Consider the following 23,847-nt stretch of genomic DNA (forward strand, 5'->3'; position numbering starts at 1 on the left):
GAATGATTTTGCACTGCCTAGGGGTTCCACTAGATGTCAACCACCAATATAAATTATAATGAGGCTTCTATGTTGTTGTGGGAGTGAATGAGAGCAGAATATATCAGATGTCCATCAAGCAGCCATTTTATGATCCCACTTTGTCCTCATGGTAGTCACTTGCGTTCCATTGCTGTTTTTTTAAAAATCTGACACAGCGGTTGCATTAAGGAGAGGTATATCTATAATTTCATGTGTATAACTATATTATCATCTATATTTATGTTGAGTATTTCTGTTGAATGATTTGGCTATGCAAAATCACTTGATGTTTTTGGAACTAGTGAATCTAACGCGCCAATGTAAGATCAGATTTTTTTTTATATAAATATGAACTTTATCAAACAAAACATGCATGTATTGTGTAACATGACGTCCTATGAGTGTCATCTGATGAAGATAATTCAAGGTTTGTGATTAAAAAATCTCTCTCTCAAAATGATCGTGTTAAAAACGCAGGTTTACAGTGCAAGCAGAAACCATGAGAATCTACATATCTACACACGGCACAGTTTTCAATAGAATTCACTAGGCCCCGCCTCTCTCATCTCTTGTACAGGTCTTCATAGGAATCTTCACAGCAGAGATGGTGCTGAAGCTCATCGCCATGGATCCGTACTACTACTTCCAGGTCGGGGGGAACATCTTCGACAGCATCATTGTGGCAATCAGCCTGATGGAGCTGTGGCTGGCCGACGTCGAGGGTCTTTCCGTGCTTCGTTCCTTCCGTCTGGTGAGGGTCCCTCCACCCACAATTTAGATCATACTCTCTGTGTAACTGTGCAGTGAGAATCAATCACGATCGATCAATACATGTTCATAAACTAGTTACAAGAGTAGGGTTGAAAACTACTGGGTAATTTACCAAAATTACCGGAATCTTCTGTAATTTGGGTAATTAGCAGGTCATCTATGGCAATCTGTGGTAACTTCGGTAATTTATACTTGAAGAACTTGTATATTATGTATTCATATTATTCATTTTGTATATCTGTGTCCATACTGTCCTTGAATTTCTAGTGGATAGACTATATGGTTTATTAGAAAATAGCCTAATGAAAGAAGCATCTAATCAACAATGGCATTATTTTTTTATCAACTCTTCCAACTATTGACAATTTTTCACATCTGCCATCAGTTTGACTCTACAACATTTATGATAAAGACATTGTAAAACACTATGTATTGACATGGTCAAATAAATAGATGTGAAAATCTTTTTTAAACATACATTTGAAGTCGGAAGTTTGAGTTGGAGTCATTAACTTGTTTTTCAACCACTCACCCACTCACACAAACTATAGTTTTGGCAAGTCAGTTAGGTCATCTACTTTGTGCATGACACAAGTAATTTTTCCAACAATTGTTTACAGATGATTTAACTTATAATTCACTGTATCACAATTCAAGTGGGTCAGAAGTTTACATACACTATGTTGACTGTGCGTTTAAACCGCTTGAAAAATTCCAGAAAATTATGTCATGGCTTTAGAAGCTTCGGACAGGCTAATTGACATAATTTGAGTCAATTGGAGGTGTACCTTTGGATGTTTTTCAAGGCCTACCTTCAAACTCAGTGCCTCTTTGCTTGACATCATGGGAAAATCAAAAGAAACCAGCCAAGACCTCCAAAATGCCTGAAGGTACCACGTTCATCTGTACAACAATAGTACGCAAGTATAAACACCACGGGACCACACAGCCATCATACCGCTCAGGAAGGAGGCGCATTCATGCTCCTAGAGAAGACTTTGGACGTACTTTGGTGCGAAAAGTGCAAATCAATCCCAGAAGAAGAGCAAAGGACCTTGTGAAGATGCTGGAGGAAACAGGTACAAAAGTATTTATATCCACAGTAAAACGAGTCCTATAATCGACATAACCTGAAAGGCCGCTCAGCAAGGAAGAAGTTACTGCTCCAAAACCGCCATAAAAAAGCCAGACTATGGTTTGCAACTGCACATGGGGACAAAGATCTTACTTTTTGTAGAAATGTCCTCTGGTCTGATGAAACAAAAATATAACTGTTTGGCCATAATGACCATCGTTATGTTTGGAGGAAAAAGGGGGAGGCTTGCTAGCCGAAGAACACCATCCCAACCGTGAAGCACGGGGGTGGCAGCATCATGTTGTAGTGGTGCTTGCTGCAGGAGGGACTGGTGCACGTCACAAAATAGATGGCATCATGAGGCAGGACAATTATGTGGATATATTGAAACAATCAAGACATCAGTCAGGAAGTTAAAGCTTGGTCGCAAATGGGTCTTCCAAATGGACAATGACCCCAAGCATACTTCCAAAGTTGTGGCAAAATGGCTTAAGGACAACAAAGTCAAAGTATTGGAGTGGCCATCACAAAGCCCTGACCTCAATCCTATAGAAAATGTGTGGTCAGAACTGAAAAAGTGTGTGTGCGAGCAAGGAGGCCTACAAACCTGACTCAGTTTCACCAGCTCTGTCAGGAGCAATGGGCCAAAATTCACCCAACTTATTGGGGGAAGCTTGTGGAAGGCTACTTGAAACGTTTGACCAAAGTTAAACAATTGAAAGGCAATGCTACAAAATACTAATTGAGTGTATGTAAACGTCTGACCCACTGGGAATGTAATGAAAGAAATAAAAGCTGAAATAAATAATTCTCTCTACTATTATTCTGACATTTCACATTCTTAAAATACAGGGAATTTTTACTCTGATTAAATGCCAGGAATTGTGAGAAACTGAGTTGAAATGTATTTGGCTAAGTGTGTGTACATTTCCAACTTCAACTATGTCATGCTGAAACCCTCATATTAAACATCACTAAGTTTAAAAAAAACACCTTATTAGATTATATTATAAATGCCAAAAAATATATAAATGCAACATGCAACAATTTCAACGACTTTACTGAGGGACAGTTTATATAAGGAAATCAGTCAATTGAAATAAATAAATTAGGCCCAAAAGGGCTTTATTACAGACATAAATTCCTCCTCGGTTTCATCAGCACTCCGGGTGGCCTCTGACCATCTCGCAGGTGAAGAAGCAGCATGTGGAGGTCCTGGGCTTGCGTGGTTACACATAGTCTGCGGTTGTGAGGCTGGTTGGACATACTGCCAAATTCTCTAAAACGACATTGGAAGTGATTTATGCTAGAGAAATGAACATTAAATTCTCTGTCAACAGCTCTGGTGGACATTCCTGCAGTCAGCAAGCCAATTGCATGCTCCTTGAAAACTTGAGACATCTGTGGCGTTGTGTGACAAAAGTGCACATTTTAGAGTGGCCTTTTATTTTACCCAGCCCCAGGGTCACCTGTGTAATTATCATGCTGTTTAATCAGCTTCTTGATATGCCACACCTGCCAGGTGAATGGATTATCTTGGCAAAGGAGTAATGCTTTCTAAAAGGGATGTAAACAAGTCTGGGCATAAAATCTGAGCGAAATTAGCTTTTTGTACCTTATGGAATATTTCTGGGATCTTATTTTATCTCATGAAACATGGAACTAGCACTACCTGTTGCGTTTATACTTTTGTTCAGTAAATCATTTTTTACATGTGATGAAGCCACACAGAGGGCCACATACAATTCCAGACACCTGAGATAATCTCAAGTACCCCAAAAGATCATTAGATCTTAGATAAATTAGATATCATTAGATTTTTTTTTTTTAAACTAGAAAGTTACAAAAATATTGGTAGTTTACTGGTAAACTTTAAAAGTTACCAGTAATATACCCTCCTTTTGCAACCCTATGCAAGATAATATCAAGTAAAGTGATACTAACTCTGCAAACCTATTTATTGGGCCAGTGTCCTGGACACAGCTCAATGGAAAATCAAGTTTTGATTACATTTTTTAAAGCAGTTTCTGGGAAATCAGCCCTATGTAACTAAGGTCTCTGATTGTTTTGGGGGCAGATGCGCGTTTTCAAGCAGACCAAATCCTGGCCCACACTCAACATGACAATCAAGATCATCGGTAATTCAGTGGGCACCCTGGTTAACATCACTCTGGTTCTGGCCATCATCGTCTTCATGTTTGCCGCGGGGGGCATGCATCTCTTCGGCAAGAGCTACAAAGAGTGTGTCTGCAAGATCTCCTTGGACTGCGAGCTGCCCCGCTGGCACATGGATAACTTCTTCCACGCTTTTCTCACCATCTTCCGAGTGCTGTGCGGAGAGTGGATCGAGACCATGTGGGAATGCATGGAGGTGGCCGGACAGGGCATTTGTCTCGTCTTCTTCATGATGGTCATGGTCATCGGTAAACTAGTGGTGAGTGATGGGCACTGGAGGGTGGGTGTTTAGTTAGTTAATGGATTATTCAAAAGGTGTAATACACATAACATGAAAGATCAGGGAGCGTGTTCGGTGGAGCACTCCATGCATACAGTGCACATACCACAGATGCAGCTCTTATGTTGCTGTTAGATAATGAGTAGATTATGCCAGCTCCACATTCTTTTGATGGATACCAGGCGGTCCTTCACTGTAAACAAAACTGGTTGTGTTTCCTCTTTGGTTATTCATAGGATGAAGAGAGGAAATAGCTATGCCAGTTTACCAAAAACCTGACAACAAACAATGTGCCAAAGACAAGCATGGCTTTCTGTCTGAACTCCCGGGAGAATCTCATTGACTAGTAGTGGCATCGAATAGGACACACACCATTCACTCAATGGAGAGGCTATTATTAGTTCCATGATATGGGCCAGCAGTTCTGACCTTGGGGTGTTTGGGGATCCACTGGGGCAGGTGGCATAGATAAAATAGCAGGGGGCTTACAGGAATCATGGAGGGGGCAGCCTTAAGTCTACTGATGATGTAGCAGGCGTTTGAGGTCACGCAAGTCCAATACCACTGTTAGATACTATTGAGAGGTAAAGTTACACGCGTACTGTCTGACTTTTAGAATACTTTTGACAATATTAACCAGAAGAAATTGACAAATAATAATTTCACTACCCTGGTTCAAGAACATCGGGGACAATAATAACAAATACGATGTGCTAAAACAAATCCAGTTGTTCTAACTATCCATCCAGGTGTTGAACCTCTTCTTCACCTTTCTGCTGAGCTCGTTCAGCCGTTACAACCTGGCGGCTCCAGAGGAGGACGGGGAGATGAACAACCTGCAGATCGCCACCGGCAGGATCACCAGGGGCATGAACTGGGCCAAGGCATACGTCATCAAGCAGTTCTGCATTATCATAGGCAACCAGACTAAGGAGGATGGAGACGGGGCTGACGGTAATGGGGGTAGTAATGGGGATGTGGACGGCCTCCCAAAAGACAGCTTGGCTTTGAAAAATATCAATTCCAGTGACAACCCAAAGGCTGATTTGGAGCTCAAAATGCTGGACCATGTTAACCCAAGTGGATTTCTTGCACATGCGAATTTGACCCTGGATGTACCCATTGCCAAAATGGAGTCTGATGATGATGAGGATGACAGTTCTGAAGTGAAAGGAGAAGGCACAAATGAGGATGCTAAGGTAAGACCTTGGCATTATTGATGAGTTAAACTTGACACAGACATCTGTTCCCACTGGACACACACTGGTTGAATCGTCATGGTTTCCATGTCAGTTCAATGAAATTACGGTGAACCAACGTGGAATAGATTCTGAATTGACGTCCGTGCCCAGTGGGTTATATTTTGAGCATTCATTACAAACAATATCGAGTAATCAAGACGAAGGCTTCATACTGACAAGAGAAATAACCGATATACAAGCACATACATGCACTTCATATATTGTTATCATTTGCAATATTATTAGTACTAGTATTATTCTATTCGGTATCAGTGTTATTGTAATGCTGATAAGATAAACAACCTTTTTCTTTTGGTACGTTTTATGGGATTTCTTATAGTCATGGCCAAATAACTTAAGCAAACTACAGTATTTGAATTCCGCAGTGACAATCAAAATAAATCTGTCTGCTGCTGACATGCAGGGTAGACTACCCACATAAAATATATAATACTACAGTACTTAGTATAGAATTCTGTAGTAATATATATTATACTGTGGAATACTATACTACACACTGTAGTATCCCTTGATCATGTGTAGTACTTACTATAGAATGGTTTAGCATACTGTAGAATACTATAGTAAATACTACAATATTATCCACCAAAAAGCACTATAGTAAATACTACAGTAATGTCCGCAAAAAAAACACATTTTTTTAACTATTGTAAATACTACAGTATTTAATTTGCAATTACCCGGCCCATTCCCCTCCCCCATATCCCAATTTGTGCCAAGTGAGAAACCTACATGCCAAGTATAGATCATATATTGTGTTCCCTATAAGTTATAGAAAAGAGGAGGAGCTCTGAACTATCCGTTCAGACCCCAGTCCTACCGACCTACCTACATGTTATTGAAAATTTGCACTTTTAGTATTTCTCCAGTAGGTTTCCTCAAGGAGAAAGCCTTCAATTCTATGTCAAAGATAGTGCAACTAAAACACTACAGTAAATACTACAGTATAATACAATCTGCAAAAACACTACATTAATTACTATACACTACAGTTCTCTTTAACTATATTAATTATACTACAGATAACTACAGTAAATACTATAGTATTCAATGTATTGTTTTTGCAGACTTTAGTTGGGGCTCTCGAGTGGCGCAGCAGTTTAAGGCACTGCATCTCAGGGCAAGTGGTGTCACTACAGTCCCTGGTTCAAATCCAGGCTGTATCACATCTGGCTGTTAACGGGAGTCCCATAGGGCAGTGTACAATTGGCCCAGCGTCACCAGGCTTTAGTAGGTGTAACCGATGTGAAATGGCTAGCTAGTTAGCAGGGTGCCTGCTAATAGCGTTTCAATCAGTGACATCACTCGCTCTGAGACCTTGAAGTAGTTGTTCCTCTTGCTCTGCAACGGCTGCACACACTCCTAAAGGAAACACTTCAGGCCACTCGCAGTTAACATATAACATTATTGAATTACAATTTATATTTACGTTCTTCTGTGCAGGGGTTGAATAATATTTTGGAGCTGACATGTTTACAAACTTTAAAGAGACTGTAGGGCAACAGTTGCTATGTCCTACTTCTTTCCCACAGTGTGTTTACTATTTAATATAATGTGACAAGCGGCACTGTATGTGAAAGATACCATATGAATATGTGACTGGGCAAAGAGTTATTGGCACATAGGTAACTTAAATCATTCCTCCTCTTACTAACCTATATAATGTTGTGCTGTTTCCCAGGAATATCTGCTCAAAACAGTGACTAAATAAAGGTCATAGTAAATTGATGATATGACATTTCATATCTCTCAAACCAACCCAGATTAAACTCTGAGTTCAAGATACAATTTAATTAACGGGATAGTTCTCATTTTGTTTTTTGTGTGTTTTTTTTACCTATAAAATTAGCTACAAATGGGATATCCCAGATTATCTAATACAGATGTCTCTCTCACTACAGCGAAGGAAACCTATTGCACAGGACAATGCCTCTTTGATCTGCAGGACAAGTGTGGAAGTGGAGAAAGAAGAGGCAAACCCCACCAGCCCTGAGAACTGCTGGACTGAGAGTAAGAGGATCTCCCTCTTACAGGCTTGATGCTGTAACTCCATGGGAGTCAATATACACGAAACAAAAATATAAATGCAACATGTAATGTGTTGGTCCCATGTTCCATGAGCTGAAATAATAGATCCCACAAATATAACTCAGTAAAATCTTTGAAATTGTTGCATGTTGCATTTTTTTTGTTCAGAATACTGTAGTTAACCTACATCAGCCTCCAATGATTTACTTAGTTGTTCAGGGGGAGAACGGGAGAGAGAGCAGGGCTCGCTTACATAGTGTAGTTTTGATTGAGTCATGTTGCATTTCCCTGGCTGATAAGACAATGACTATACTGCCTATTTAAGTGGAGGTTCCCTGCATGGTTCAAATGGTAGAATACATTTTAAGTGAACATGAATTCATTAGCACCCCTCATCTCCATGAATGAGCGTTATTTTTTCACCTGCATTGATTGTACTTCTGAAATGCCTGACTTGACAAATGTGGACCGTACTGGTAGATAGGGTGCGAGGGATGTTTTGCCTAATCTTACTCATATGTTCTCCTTCCTCAAATCTCTGATAGCATGTATTGGACGATGCCCTTGCCTTGATTGTGACATCACCACAGGGAAAGGAAAAACTTGGTGGAACTTCAGGAAGACATGCTTCCTCATTGTGGAGCACAACTACTTTCAGTCCTTTATCATCTTCATGATCCTGATGAGTAGTGGAGCTTTGGTGAGATGCCTTCTTTCAGTGCAATGCGGATACCGACATATGGTGTTTTGAAACAGCTGTCCGTGATATTTTGCTCAATTCTTCACAGGCTTTTGAAGACATACACATTGAACAGCGCAGGACCATAAAAGTCATCCTGGAATATGCTGATCAAGTCTTCACCTACGTGTTCATTATTGAGATGCTCTTGAAGTGGGTGGCTTACGGATTCCAGGCCTACTTCACAAATGCATGGTGCTGGCTGGACTTCCTCATTGTGAATGTAAGGCAAAGTAATAGCCCGTGCCCATCTGGGTAGTGCATCCTAGTCATATTTTATATTTTCAACAATTATAAGTAATATTTCATCAATATAAATGATCAAAATGTCAGTTCCTTTGAGAAAGCTAATCTTCACATGTTGTCATCACATCCCAAATCTCCTAGGTGTCTATGATTAGTTTAACGGCTAACATCCTGGGCTACGCTGAACTTGGGTCAATCAAATCTCTTCGAAAGTTACGGGCTTTGCGGCCCCTCCGCGCCCTGTCCAGATTTGAGGGAATGAAGGTGAGTCTTTTACAAGTCGAGAACTGAAATAAGAGAAGTGGTGTATTTGATGAGTCCCGAACATGTAAATCTGTGGCCTTAGAAATTAAATGCATTCGTTGATACATTTTCGAGATCTGATCAACAATGCAAAGAGTATTTCACTCCAATTAGTCTCAGCAGTTCAATATGAATCCCTTTTTACATCCTGTACAAGCTCTGCTTTTACTAGAGATTTGATTGGCAGGTTCTCTCAAATTTGGGCACATCATTTCCTTTCCACAGGTGGTGGTGAACGCTCTGGTGGGGGCCATTCCTTCCATTGTCAATGTGCTTCTAGTGTGTGTCACCTTCTGGCTCATCTTCAGCATCATTGGAGTCAACCTGTTTGCTGGGAAGTACTACTACTGCTTCAATACCACATCTGAGGAGATGTTCTCTGCTGACATTGTGAACAACAGGACCGAATGCATCCAACTAATAGAGGGTAATGCCGACGTGCGCTGGATGAACTCAAAGATCAACTTTGACAACGTGGCCATGGGCTACCTTTCCCTCCTGCAAGTAGTGAGTTTCGAAACAGGTTGCTTACTAATCATATAGCCTACTACTCAATCGAATCATTCAAATTTATTTATAAAGCCCTTCTTACATCAGCTGATGTCACAAAGTGCTGTACAGAAACCCAGCCAAAACCCCAAACAGCAACAAATGCAGGTGTTGAAGCTCTGTTTTATAGTTGAAGTTGTTTAAAGCTGTAATGTATGCCTACTGTAATGTATGCCTACTGAAACAGCCTACTGTTTCTTACAGCATTACATTTTTGTCATTTTTTTTCTTCTCTCAGGCAACATTTAAAGGCTGGCTGGGTATAATGTATGGCGCTGTGGATTCGCGTATTGTAAGACAATTCCTTAATACTGTAATAATAATTATACACTTTGAAATGAGTATGATAACAACCTAATTTCTTATGATTTGATCTTCTCTGTCTACAAGGTGGGAGAGCAACCCATGTATGAGGATAATGTTTACATGTACATCTACTTTGTCATGTTCATCATCTTTGGGACCTTCGTCATGCTGAATCTCTTCATTGGTGTCATTATCGACAACTTCAACCAGCAAAAAAAGAAGATAAGTAGCCTTCCTACAGCATAATATCACGAAATAGCAAACACAGCATGCAAGCCTTTCTAAAACATTATCACAACAATACTATACACGTATAAATTACAAGTATTTTAGATGACATGCACATGAAAATAACTGTATGTCTCTATACTTTGGAGGAAAAAATATTTTCATGACAGAGGAACAGAATAAATACTACAATGCCATGAAAAAGCTTGGTTCCAAGAAGCTACAGAAACCCATTCCTAGACCCAAGGTAAGCACCTGCTTGAGTTACTGGCAAATTGCCTAAAGATGTAGAACAAAAGAGTGTGTATTCCATACCATCTACTCTAGATGCTATACCAGCCCTTTACACATCAGTTAAGTGACAGTGTTCTTAGTTAAAATAGAAGTGTATCATCACCAACGTTTAAGAAGAACATTTTAAGTTAAATACGGACCACTCAATGAGAAGGTATTGGCCAGGCTTTATCACTATCTGCTCTTGCCCGCTTCTGTTCCTCCCTTATGAAGAAAACTTTCCCTCCAAAGTATAGAGACATACTGTTATTTTCATGTGCATGTCATTGACCTAACATACCTCTAATTCACTCTGTTTTGTCCTATCTTTCTCTTGGTCTCTATTGATTGGCGGTTGAAGAACAAATTCACAGGCATTGTTTATGACCTGATCACCAACCAATTCTTCGAGGTCTTCATTATTGTGCTGATCTGCCTCAGCATGGTAACGATGATGGTGGACACGGATGACCAGAGCGAGGAGAAGGATAGCATCCTCTTCTTCATCAACCTGGTGTTTATCTTCATCTTCATCGCAGAGTGTATCCTCAAGTTGATCGGATTGCGGCAATATTATTTTACCGTCGGATGGAATATTTTAGATTTTGTCGTCGTCATTCTCTCCATCCTTGGTGAATATGAAGAAAAGACTGTATACATTAGTCGTGTAGCTACAGAATTCTTTATTTTTGCTGAAATGAAACATGATTGAAGAACATAGTAATAAGAATGAAAACTGAATTATAATTTTTTTTTTCCATTCCAGGTTTACTGCTGGCGGACCTCATAGAGAAGTATTTTGTCTCACCTACCCTTTTCCGTGTCGTAAGACTGGCCAGGATTGGTCGAGTTCTGAGACTTATCCGAGGAGCTAAAGGCATCCGGACACTGTTGTTTTCCCTGAGGATGTCACTTCCAGCTATCTTCAACATTGGGCTCCTGCTCCTTCTCATCATGTTTATCTTCTCCATTTTTGGAATGTCCAACTTTGCATATGTCAAAAAGGAGGCCGGAATAGACGATATGATCAATTTTGAAACTTTTGGCAACAGTATCATTTGTCTGTTCACGATCACAACCTTAGCCGGTTGGGACAGTGTCCTCTCACCCATGATGAGTAGTACACCTCCGAACTGTGACCCGTACATTGAAAATCCAGGCACAGATGTAAGAGGCAACTGCAGCAGCCTTGGTTGGGGAATTCTTTTTATCTGCAGCTACATCATCATGTGTTTCTTTCTTGTGGTCAACATGTACATTGCCGTTATTCTCGAGAACTTCAATGTTGTCATCGAGGAGAGCGGCAACCCTCTGTGTGAGGAAGACTTTGAGATGTTCTATGAGACCTGGGAGAAGTTCGACCCTGACGCGTCACAATTCATCGCCTACGACATTTTGTCGGAGTTCTGTGACACGCTTAAAGACCCGCTCAGGATCCCCAAACCCAACGCAATCAAGCTGATCACCATGGACCTTCCCATTGTCCCTGGGGATAAGATCCACTGTCTGGACATCCTGCTGGCGCTGACCACAGAGGTGCTGGGAGAATCAGGGGAGATGGATGCCATGAAGGAGAGCATGGAGGAGAAGTTCATGGCCAAAAACCCCTTTAAAGTGTCATTCAAGCCAATCACCACCACCCTGAGGCGAAAGCAGGAGGAGGTAGCAGCTGTTGTTATTCAGAGAGCCTATTGTAAGCATCTGCTGAGAAGTTCGATGAAACTCGCTTCCTACAAGTACCATGAGAAGAAAGAGTTAACCAAGGAGGACGAAGCGCCGCCAGAGCAGGAAGGAATGATTGCCATCAGAATGAGCAAACTGTATGAAAGCCAACAATCACTTCACGGATGAAACCGTTGTAGATATGGATTCTTATGTAAAACGGGAGAGAAAAGAACTGACAGCGACACAACCTCCTGTGGTGACTACTGAAACGCCGCCGCCTGTGGAGCTTCAGAACGAGATCATCTCGCACTCTGCCCCCTTTGTCATCCCGGCCTCAACCCATAACTCACAGCTGAAAGAGTCCCATGTTTGAAAAGCTAGTGCAACCAATGGATAAACACTTCATCATCATGGTCTTCTGCCTTTGACCATGAGACCGCTTCTTCATCTCCAAAGTCCAACTTTGGTATGTTTGGCTTGGGTCAGAGTCTGAGTTTCTTGCTAACTAAGTCTTTGAGGGACACGTTGAGCCCACCCCACTGAATCTAAGCGATTGCATAGAGATGATGGTTATAACGAATATAGCAGTCAATGTTAATTGATGTTGATGATAACCTGGAATGTATTGACTGAGAAATCATAGCTATTGTTGGCAAGACAATCACCAAAGCCTGAGTTGAAAGTTTTGGCCCATTTTATGGATGCAAGCCCAGTTGTGGTAGCAGACCCCTTGTAATATATAGTTGAGATCATTTGAGAATTAAATAACCTAAGAGATAGTTAGTTAGCAATGTATAAGATAATAATAAGTGAATTAAACTCCATCTCACAAGTGAGTAGGGACCTGACTCCTATGGTTTTACTCTTAACACAAAAACGTACTTTCAGTCCCCTGAAAGTAATTTAATAAATATGTTCCTTTTCGTATTTTTTATACCTTTTTTATTCAACTGTTTGTTGGGTTAGCAGGAAGCCTAGTGGGTCGAGCGTTGGACCAGTAACTGAAAGGTTGCTAGATTGAATCCCCGAGCTGACAAGGTAAAAATCTGTTGTTCTGCCCCTGAACAAGGCAGTTAAACCACTGTTCCCAGTCTGTCATTGTAATTAAGAATGTGTTCTTAATTTGTTCTTAACTGACTTGCCTAGTTAAATAAATATAACATATTCTACTGCACTTGCAGTATTAATTGCAATGAAAAAGGCAAGCAATAATCTCATCTGTATCTTCAAAGTTGAAATATGACTTCAAAAACAGGATTCTCAAGAATGTTATAGATTTTTCATATGGAATCTGACTTTTGGTACATATGTCATTGTAATCTAAACTCGTATGACTTCCCTACAATTTTCCAAATACCAGTACAAGAACGTCAAAGAAAAATGTTAAAAATATTTTTTATTGAATACAATTCTATTTTGAAGTTATTATTTGTCTGGAGTTTGGTTTGACGTATTCGGCCAACACTCTTGTGTGTTCATTTTTTAAGGTATTAAAGCAAATACTAACACTGGGATTTAGAGTATATACAAAGTATTTTATATTTTTTTTACCCCAAAAATATTTAGTAACAAATATGACCTGTGCCTTTAACATCTGAAAATGAGAACACTTTAATGAAAAAACAGGTTTAGAAAACAGATTGAGAAAGGATTTGCGTTTGCAATTAGGATCGGACCCTTTTTCTCAATTTTCGCCTAAAATTACATACCCAAATCTAACTGCCTCTAGCTCAGGACCTGAAGCAAGGATATGCATATTCTTGATACCATTTGAAAGGAAACACTTTGAAGTTTGTGTAAATGTGAAAGTAATGTAGGACAATATAACACATTAGATCTGGTAAAAGATGTAACAAAGAAAAAAACATGCGTTTTTTTTGTATTTTTGTATTTTTTTGTATTTTTTGTACTATCATCTTTGAAATGCCATGATGTATTTTACCAGCCCAGGCGCATTTTAGATTTTGAAAATGTTTTTGTTACTTACACCCTCATGCTAATCACATTAGCCTACATTAGCTCAATCAACCGTTCCACGACACACACACACACACACACCTATCCCGTATTCTGCTGAATAACAACAAATTTGACAAATTTTTACACTGTCAGTTTTCTTTTATTGTCGAATTTCTTAATTTTCTGTATATTTTCCTTTGATTATATTTTTAAGGAAAATAACTTTCCTTTTGCGTTTTTCTCATTGTAGTAACACAACTAACCTACTGTAGTAACACAAGTACTGTAGTAATACAAGTACTACTAACAGTGTTCGGTTTTTAATCTGCAATTATTTGTGCTATTAAGCAGTATGATGATAGAAATGAATAATGACATATTTTTACAATATGCTGAAAATGTACTGGTCAGTTTATTGGAACATGGGGCTTGTAACACCAGAGTTGTTGTTTTTGGTTTTCACAAGGGGCACATACCACATGTGTTAACTGAGTCACTTCGGATAAAAGCTTCAGCTAAAATGGCCATACAAGTCTTAACACAGAAATGTCTTAATCATGGGAATACAGTAGGAAAGCACTTTGAAGCCTTGTTAGGAACGCAGTTTATTCATTAAAAAGTGTGATGTTAACTACTTTTTAATTATACTTTAATATCAATCTCACCTAAATGTGTGTACAGTATCTTACACAATCTCTGTCTGGAGAGGCACATTTTACAATTGATACTAATACACTCCGATAAGCACAATCAAGCACACTGCAACTTCTTTGGAAACTTGTGTGAGAAACACATGGATTAATTACACATGCATGGAACCACCTTGAAACAATGTGTGGAGGACAACTTAGATAACATAAGTACATTTTTATATTTATTTCAGGGATTCAATAATTCTAACCAGTTTTTACTTCATTTGAATTAAGGACAAATACTAAGCTAGCAACGGCATACTTTTGTACAAGAGCTTCCATGTTTGTTAAATCAAGTGTGCCTATTTGTAAGTGCTACCTACAACAGCAGTTCATCCAAAGGGAGACTGGTTTACCTGTAAATCATGTTCTGCGCACTGTGTGAACATTCAAGCGGAGGACCTTGGAATTGTGAAATGGAAATAACATAGATGTCATGCACCATTGTTTACAAAAACGAATACTGTGTGAAAGTGATAGAGAAGGACGGTTATATTGCATTTTTTTTACTGAGGCTGAATGTGTGCTGTCAGCGTGGCCTGTAAACATTGTATATTCACTGCTCAACTGTGGAGGAGTTTGGAGATTATTACTTTGTATTATTGATCTGAATAGTGTTTAATTCATGTAATGATAGACTATAAAGGCAAATACACAGAAGTACATATTATGCTTTATAATTTTACTTTCTAACAATTCTAATACATTTCTAATAAAAAAAAGATAGATGTGTTTGGATGCTCTGCCAGTTGTATTGTTTCACAAAAACTATTTGATCTTTATGATGTATTTGTTCACCAGCATGCTGTATATGCCATCTGCTGGACAACTATACAAGCCACAACTTTCCTGCCAAACATGAGTAGCTTTCAAGTATCTCACTTTTACCAGCCACGGCACCTTTGTTCCCAGTTATGATCAATAACAATTTACAGATGTGACATTTTTCCCCTGGAGTACAAGAGTATACGCAATATCTTTCGCATTTCTGAATTCTGAGATTTAGATTTAGTTAATCTTTCTATTTCTTGTGGGCGGTGCTGAACCAGCAGTCAGATATCTATTTAAACCTTCTATGGTGTTAGGACTTAGTTCCCAGTCCATAAATACTCTCTCACCTTATTATCGTGCCTCAAAGATACCGATTAGATAGTTCTCACAGCCATACCATAGCTTTATCTGTGATGTAAAATACTACAGTATACAGGATATCATGCACTAAATGTCGTAAAATTCCCTCGTGCTGCTGTCGGTAAGACCTGAATACCGTATGGTAAATAGCTAAACAATTTCTTTGTTCAATGATGAATGTATAATTACACTCAAGAGAAAACAGGATTTGTAATTAAACAGTGGGAAAACATTTTATTGTTTCCTGCCAACGCCGTCAATGCAGCACTACGTTTCCGAAACAAAACAGAGTGAGTGCTGTGTTACAGGTGCTGCACTTTTTTTTGTGTTCACTTTACACAAAAAAACAAGCTGTGCCTTCAGGACATCTCACCCAGCAGGCATATGACTGCCGCAGCAGCCGTACTGTAATCAGAACCCGTTGGGTTTGGAGCAGTTTCCCTCCAATAACCAAGCACAATCCCTCCCCTCTTCACGAGCGTACACACACACACACACACACACACTCTCTCTTTTGGTCTCTCTCTCTCTAACCAGACCCTTCCTTTAGGAGAGCGGGGGGGAATGGGGCCTCTGGCTGGAAGTGTCTGCCGGACTATTCCTCTCCAAGTTCCAAGCATACGGCACAAGTCAGGGGTCATCGGTGTGTAACGACCTTAAGACAGCGAGGATCTGTGTGTTCTACATGTCTCCCTATAGTTTGCAGGACCAGGAGTGGGACCACGACTATAATGTTACACCCATTCACTTCTCACACTGACTGACCGATCCCTGTTACACATGCCAAGCTTGGCCCTATGACCGACCAGGAAGTCAAGGAGATTAGCTACAGATGTTAGCTACATGCTTGTGATGAACAGAGAGAAGGGACTTGGGTGTGGTGACCATAATAAGCAAAATAGAGGCTCACTCAAATGGTATCACATGACAATTGTCAGCTAATATAACTTACTATCTGATAGTGTCATAAATGTGTTTCAAAATACAAAAAAGGTTGCAATTATCATGTTATCATTTAATGTAAGGCATCGCTATTACAATATATGTCATGTATAACTGCTCTATAAAAGGTTAGCCTGCTGAACGTGCCATTTCTCCAGATCACATCTCACAGCAGCCAGTACAGTACTTGTGTTATGGTATCTATACTTTGATCCAAGTTAAGACGTCCCCATGAGTGTGTGTTGTTGTATGTTTACATCCAAGAGGAGCTTTGTCTTACTGGTAATGCGAGAAACTGCAACAGAATCTCAAATAACGCATTACCTACTGACAGAGAAAGATGGTTAGTTCATGCAATAACCAGCAATAACAGGCTATTGCTGGAAATGCTTGGCTAAATCCTAACCTCTGAACTGTGTCATTTGGCATATAGAGGACCTGATTTTGTGTCATTGATAACCCAGTCAACTATAACACATGCGGAAAGAAAAAACCTGATTAGGATATATTACAGCAACCAGCTAATTCATCAGGTATGCTAGATTAGGGTTGGAACCAGGTGTAGGTGAAATGTTTTAATAAAACACAAAACCCAGAACACGACACTAACATAAGGCTGAAGACAGATACACAAGAATAGTACCAACTTGTGAGTGAACCTGGGAGAGTGACATACAGTGGGGCAAAAAAGTATTTAGTCAGCCACCAATTGTGCAAGTTCTCCCACTTAAAAAGATGAGAGAGGCCTGAAATTTTCATAATAGGTACACTTCAACTATGACCGACAAAATGAGAAAAAAAATCCAGAAAATCACATTGTAGGATTTTTAATGAATTTATTTGCAAATTATGGTGGAAAATAAGTATTTGGTCACCTACAAACAAACAAGATTTCTGGCTCTCACAGACCTGTAACTTCTTCTTTACGAGGCTCCTCTGTCCTCCACTCGTTACCTGTATTAATTGCACCTGTTTGAACTTGTTATCAGTATAAAAGACACCTATCCACAACCTCAAATAGTCACACTCCAAACTCCACTATGGCCAAGACCAAAGAGCTGTCAAAGGACACCAGAAACAAAATTGTAGACCTACACCAGGCTGGAAAGACTGAATCTGCAATAGGTAAGCAGCTTGGTTTGAAGAAATCAACTGTGGGAGCAATTATTAGGAAATGGAAGACATACAAGACCACTGATAATCTCCCTCGATCTGGGTCTCCACGCAAGATCTGGGGCTCCACTCAAAATGATCACAAGAACGGTGAGCAAAAATCCCAGAACCACTCGGGTTCTAGTGAATGACCTGCAGAAAGCTGGGACCAAAGTAACAAAGCCTACCATCAGTAACACACTACGCCGCCAGGGACTCAAATCCTGCAGTGACAGACGTGTCCCCCTGCTTAAGCCAGTACATGTCCGGGCCCGTCTGAAGTTTGCTAGAGAGCATTTGGATGATCCAGAAGAAGATTGGGAGAATGTCATATGGTCAGATGAAACCAAAATAGAACCTTTGGTAAAAACTCAACTCGTCATATTTGGAGGACAAAGAATGCTGAGTTGCATCCAAAGAACACCATACCTACTGTGAAGCATGGGGGTGGAAACATCATGCTTTGGGGCTGTTTTTCTGCAAAGGGACCAGGACAACTGATCCGTGTAAAGGAAAGTATGAATGGGGCCATGTATCGTGAGATGTTGAGTGAAAACCTCCTTCCATCAGCAAGGGCATTGAAGATGAAACGTGGCTGGGTCTTTCAGCATGACAATGATCCCAAACACACCACCCGGGCAACGAAGGAGTGGCTTCGTAAGAAGCATTTCAAGGTCCTGGAGTGGCCTAGCCAGTCTCCAGATCTCAACCCCATAGAAAATCTTTGGAGGGAGTTGAAAGTCCGTGTTGCCCAGCAACAGCCCCAAAACATCACTGCTCTAGAGGAGATCTGCATGGAGGAATGGGCCAAAATACCAGCAACAGTGTGTGAAAACCTTGTGAAGACGTACAGAAAACGTTTGACCTCTGTCATTGCCAACAAAGGATATATAACAAAGTATTGAGATAAACTTTTGTTATTGACCAAATACTTATTTTCCACCATAATTTGCAAATAAATTCATTAAAAATCCTACAATGTGATTTTCGGGATTTTTTTCCTAATTTTGTCTGTCATAGTTGAAGTGTACCTATGGTGAAAATTACAGGCCTCTCTCATCTTTTTAAGTGGGAGAACTTGCACAATTGGTGGCTGACTAAATACTTTTTGCCCCACTGTATGTGTCTTTCCGTCTTTCATTTTGCTGAGATGTTTTTCCATAACGGGGTCATATTTTGCCAGTAATTCAACCTCTTTTAAGAAGTTTCCATTATCTGGTTGGAAGAGTTTGTCTGATCAACCCCTGAATGCTAGGTTTCTTTCAGCCAGAGTCTTATTAAACGTGAAAGGACAACCCGCCATCTCTTTCTTTCAGCCTCCAAAATTGCCTTTTGTATCTGGTCAAGAGTCTGTCCCCTACTTAGGCACAGATCAAGTTCGCTCCACTTATTCATATTGTTTGTGTGTTCAGGACTACCCTCGTGGTGTTTCAGAATGGCGTTGATATTTGACCAGTCATTCACGCCTTCATTTATTATTTTGTAGTCTTTTGTAGAAAAGAGCTTACAGCTAAAACAATAAACTGTGTTGTGAGTAGGAAAGCCAGGTCCTGGTAATCTTTTCCCCATTTGACAGCTGTCTCTGTAATAAACCTGAATGGAAACCTCTTCTAGACTTGTCTTTAGGCTAAGAAAAATCCAGTCCTGGTTTGAATGAACCTCTGCACACTAACTTAGTCCTCATGAAGTATTTTAAGACTGGGGGCCAATCTGCTGGGTCATTTGGTGGAGCAGCAACTGTTCTATTGGGGTCTGAGCTACTTGTATCTGATGCTGGCTGTACACCTCTTGCTCTTGTTGAGCTAGTACGTGCTGAGGCTGCCTGTACTTCAACTGGGTCTGTGTTAGTACTTGCTGAAGCTGCCAGTACTGGGTCTGTGTTAGTATTTGCTGAAGCCGGCTGTACTGGGTCTGTGTTAGTACTGGATGAGGCTGGATGTGGATCAACTGAGTCTGTGCTTGTACTGGCTGATGATCCAGCATCTCCTCTACTGACAAACTTAAGCATAGCACCTGTAAATTATAGATAACAATACTATTATTAATTTTAACATCTGCATCAGGCCCATTCAAACTGGCTCCCCCAGATTTCCTTTTATACATTTCCAAATATAAAATATGATTTATACTATGGCTTGACTGAACACTTGATGGTTATTATTTACTGAGAGATGTGCATCCATATTGCCCAGTATGCCCAGCTAATCAATGTTTTGAATTCAATATATAAATCAATAGTCAATGTCAATCCATTGCTTTCCATCTTGTATTAGTCCAGAGTTGTAACTAAACCTTGACTGAGAGACTAGATAATCATTGTCTTGTTTTAAATTATGTACGCCTATGAGGAGTGCCAAAAACGCCCATATATTGTCTGGACTGGTCCCCACAGAGGTTGTTGCTGGAAAGTGCGAGTTTCATTTCGTGCAAGCGCATATAAACGTATGTTCACGCGAGACGCGGTTATCTTTTCCGAGCTGCAGTTTATCAAATGTAATAAATAGTTGTATTTCTATCTCACTATCTCAGAACAAAAGTTTATCTGATTGCTGTTCTCGCAATTCACTCTCATGGTGTTTTTCTTTCTGTTTTTGTGACCAGAAGGACAGTTCCACTTCATCCTCTCATCGAAGTTGAAAACATTGACACTTTGACACGAGGGGGAGGCAGGGCCCTTGCATAATTTGTGTGGCCCTATGCAACTTGCGTAGTGAGCGTATAGGGCTGCCCGTCTCTGAGTCAACCCCACTCAGCCTCCTCACCCAACAGAATGTGTTCATATAGACTAGCTGTAGCTGAACAACCAGCTCCAGAGGACATGAAAGAAGCTGCCTACCGTTCTCAAACCCTTGCTCACCAGAGATTTTAAGTTCCGTCTGGCCTCTTCAACGATGTTGTACTGTACTGTATTGTATGACCTGAACTGCTCTGTGCTGGCTCAGATATTATATTTTCATATTTGCCTTTCCATTCTGGTTCCAGCAAATCTAAATCCTGTAAAAATGTGTAATAACATAAACCTCAAACAGGTATCACAGTCATAAACAGAACATACACATTTCAAAAAGAATAATGAGAATAGCACGTGGTTGAGTATGCAAGGTAACGCCATGATGTTTGTGGAGTGCAGATGATATTGAAGGAAGAGCCATTCATAAACAGGTACACAGTACAGGAGATGTGAGGTTTAGACCTCGTCTTCAGTTGGTAAAACAATTCTCAGTTTCCCCTTTTTCTTTGTGGAGCTGACCAGAAGAGAAAACTGATTCCCTAACAAACTCTCACACCCTCTGGGTCTAAGTGTACATGGGGTTGTCTGCCACTCTGCATGGCGCCTGCCTGCCTCTCCCATGACCCCCTCTGACCCTCATCCTCCACTCAGGGGACACATCCTGTACCCACTACTGAGCTGAGCCAGACCAAGCCAAACCGAGCTGTACTGCACCAGCCTGGTCACAGATCTACCATAATTGCTGGAACCATGCTGGAAAGGACGATATGAAAGAAAATATGTTACACATGGCCCACGTTCACCGGATATCAAAATGTTCCCCTTCTAACACTGAGAACATTGTCCATTTCTATTTGTGTGATGGCTCTCCTCGACTCTACAAGTGCCAAATAGTTTTCCCTTACAAATTGACCAAAAACTACATAAATTCACAAAGGATCCTCTTGTCTCCGCCAGTGACCACCATAAAACAGCAGCCAAATGACAAAACAACGTGTTTTTGCCAACATCGTCCCCTCGAGGGAAGGCGAACAGGCGGACGGCACAACATGGGAGTCAAGGCCATAGGACAAGGACCAAGGCCTCTCCACCAGCAATGTGACTTCAACGGAGGGGATAGTGCTGACAGTTAATAACACAGAGAAAAAGTGATCTACATGTCTAATTAAGGCACTCGGGGAGCGGCGCAAGGCCCCCGGAAACATGCCTTCGCCTGTATTGGATGCCAGCGGTTCCGATTTGCATGGTTTGGTATAGAGGGCTTGCGGAGCAGCGGTCCAAGCTTAAACACATGCATGCAGCATCTCTTAACCCCACCCCCCCTTGTGGCTGGAAATGAAGCCATCATCTCTGTAAATAAGACAACTGGGTCTAGAGGGGCAGGTGAGACAGGAGCCAAGCTGGAGGAGACAGGTGCAGGTGTCATCCAAGTTGTTGGATCCTCTGTTTGTACAGAGCCAACAGCGACAGAGCATGGTTCATGTAAGGAAGTGCATAATATATATGAATTCCGAGGATTATGATTCAAAGGAGCCCCAAGAAGGTACATCGTCAGAAGAAAACTAAGTACGCGGCTACGTTAACCACGCCCTGATACCCAGAGGACTGGTTCAACAATAAAAGGAGGGTCCTTAAAACCTACAGTTCTTCACTTACGCATATACCATGGATATTCCTACCACATACCAGGACTCCGAAACGTCATGGGGGCCCGACCCTAAGGATTTTATGCCTCGCAGCCCAACATTCTACTCCCCCAGGCAAGACCCACGACACCCCCTACATGTACACAGCCTGAGGACGTGTTTGATGGGGTGGTCAGTACTATATTTGTGGACACCATCAAGGCCTCTGTAGCCACGCTTTTAGACGTGGTGATTGGAGAGTGTATAGGAGAAAAATGCATCGGTTGTGAGATCAATCACCCCAGCCAGCTCAGGCATCCTTGCCTATACGACCCCCCAAGATACTACTTCTTCAACCATTTTGAGGCGCTAGTGAAAATACTTTGGTCCTGCAGGTTTATACCATCGCTGGTCAGAGCCCTGGTGTCTATGGGTCTTGTGCCGTCTATTCCCAGAGTTTACGGGGTAACCGAGGATATCCTACATGAAATGAAGGAGGCGATCTACATCCAAGAGAAACTCAAAGAAATCCGACGCACCCTGGTCGACGATAACAAATACAGGGAAGCTGTGGTGGCTGATGTGATGACTTTCTGGCTCAATAAACCCCAAGAGACCGAGTGACAATTTGTTATTTAGATGTAAAGCAATGGGTAACTATGTGTATACAATGTTAGAGAAAATAAATAATTTTTTTCTTTTGAGAGAACTTACAAATGTTATGCATCAAATTATTGAAAATAAAGTGAACAATGTATCGTTCTACACAACCAACAATTCCTGGACTAATGTAGAGCGTGTGCTGAAAATGGAGCAAATCATGAATCATGTACGACATGCGGGCGAGAGTCTACAATGGACACAATTGGTTACCCATCTTGGGGATGATTCTGAAGAACTAGAAACAACTTTGTCTAAGATTTTACTTTATTGGTTTGAAACACCATTTAATTGTAACATGTATCATATTTGTTGTTTATATACTTATATAGCGGATGTGTGTGTTTTAATAATTCAGCTACACAAGCCTGTTAATCTAAACCAAATATACAGGGTGTTGCATGCTGTGATCATTGAGAAAACGGGGACATGTATCCTGCAACGAATTCTGAATTGTCTGTATACGTAATACATAATGGTTTCTTGAAAATAAAAATCCAAAAAATGAAAATGAAATGTTGTCGTTATGTCAAAGTGGCTCATTAACGTTATTGTACCTCAGAGAGGCAAGAAGGATGGCGGAGCAAATGTTGAAAAACATTTATTATAATCCCTCTAACCCTGGGTCTTATGGGGGTAAGGAACGTTTTCAGAGAGCTATAGCCGAAGAAACAGGTAGCCGGTTAAGCAATGCTAAAGTGAATGAGTGGTTATCAGAGAAGGATGCGCACACTCTACATAAACCCGTAAGAAAACAATTTCCAATAAAAACATTTTTTTCTACACAACCCTTGTCCCAATTTCAGGCGGATCTATGTGACATGCAGGCCCTTGCAGATAAAAATGATGGAAATCGCTACATGCTAACGGTTCTAGATATTTTCTCTAAAATAGCTTTTGTCAGGTTCTTAAAAAATAAGAGCGGGGCAGAGGTGACCCGGGCCTTTGACTCTATCTTGAAGGATGGAGGAGCCCCCAAGAAAGTGCAGACTGATGGCGGAAAATAATTATTTAATAATACTTTCTTGAAACTC

The 23,847-nt window shown here is 40.6% G+C and overlaps 1 protein-coding gene and 1 non-coding gene across 3 annotated transcripts in view; both read left to right on the forward strand.

Annotated features, from left to right (window-relative positions):
• Nucleotides 1-15,304, forward strand: part of LOC139421069 (sodium channel protein type 4 subunit alpha B-like) — a 37,949-nt gene extending 22,645 nt beyond the window's left edge. The window contains exons 14-26 of one of the 2 annotated variants that reach the window (XM_071171589.1): nt 599-772; nt 3,945-4,301; nt 5,072-5,521; nt 7,486-7,594; nt 8,158-8,312; nt 8,401-8,574; nt 8,739-8,861; nt 9,126-9,407; nt 9,688-9,741; nt 9,840-9,981; nt 10,133-10,230; nt 10,618-10,888; nt 11,023-15,304. In XM_071171589.1, the coding sequence (XP_071027690.1) occupies nt 599-772; nt 3,945-4,301; nt 5,072-5,521; nt 7,486-7,594; nt 8,158-8,312; nt 8,401-8,574; nt 8,739-8,861; nt 9,126-9,407; nt 9,688-9,741; nt 9,840-9,981; nt 10,133-10,230; nt 10,618-10,888; nt 11,023-12,107 (3,474 nt within the window). In that variant the 3' untranslated portion in view covers nt 12,108-15,304. Of the gene's footprint in view, nt 1-598; nt 773-3,944; nt 4,302-5,071; nt 5,522-7,485; nt 7,595-8,157; nt 8,313-8,400; nt 8,575-8,738; nt 8,862-9,125; nt 9,408-9,687; nt 9,742-9,839; nt 9,982-10,125; nt 10,231-10,617; nt 10,889-11,022 lie in introns of both variants that reach the window. The other variant, XM_071171588.1, reaches the window with a different exon arrangement.
• LOC139423279 (U7 small nuclear RNA) lies at nt 6,425-6,479 on the forward strand. Its single transcript, XR_011635830.1, has one exon. It is a non-coding gene; the product is annotated as a U7 small nuclear RNA (small nuclear RNA).
• Nucleotides 15,305-23,847: the final 8,543 nt, after the last annotated feature.

The sequence above is a fragment of the Oncorhynchus clarkii genome, chromosome 12, assembly GCF_045791955.1.
Source record: "Oncorhynchus clarkii lewisi isolate Uvic-CL-2024 chromosome 12, UVic_Ocla_1.0, whole genome shotgun sequence".
Classification (NCBI taxonomy): Eukaryota; Metazoa; Chordata; class Actinopteri; order Salmoniformes; family Salmonidae; genus Oncorhynchus; species Oncorhynchus clarkii.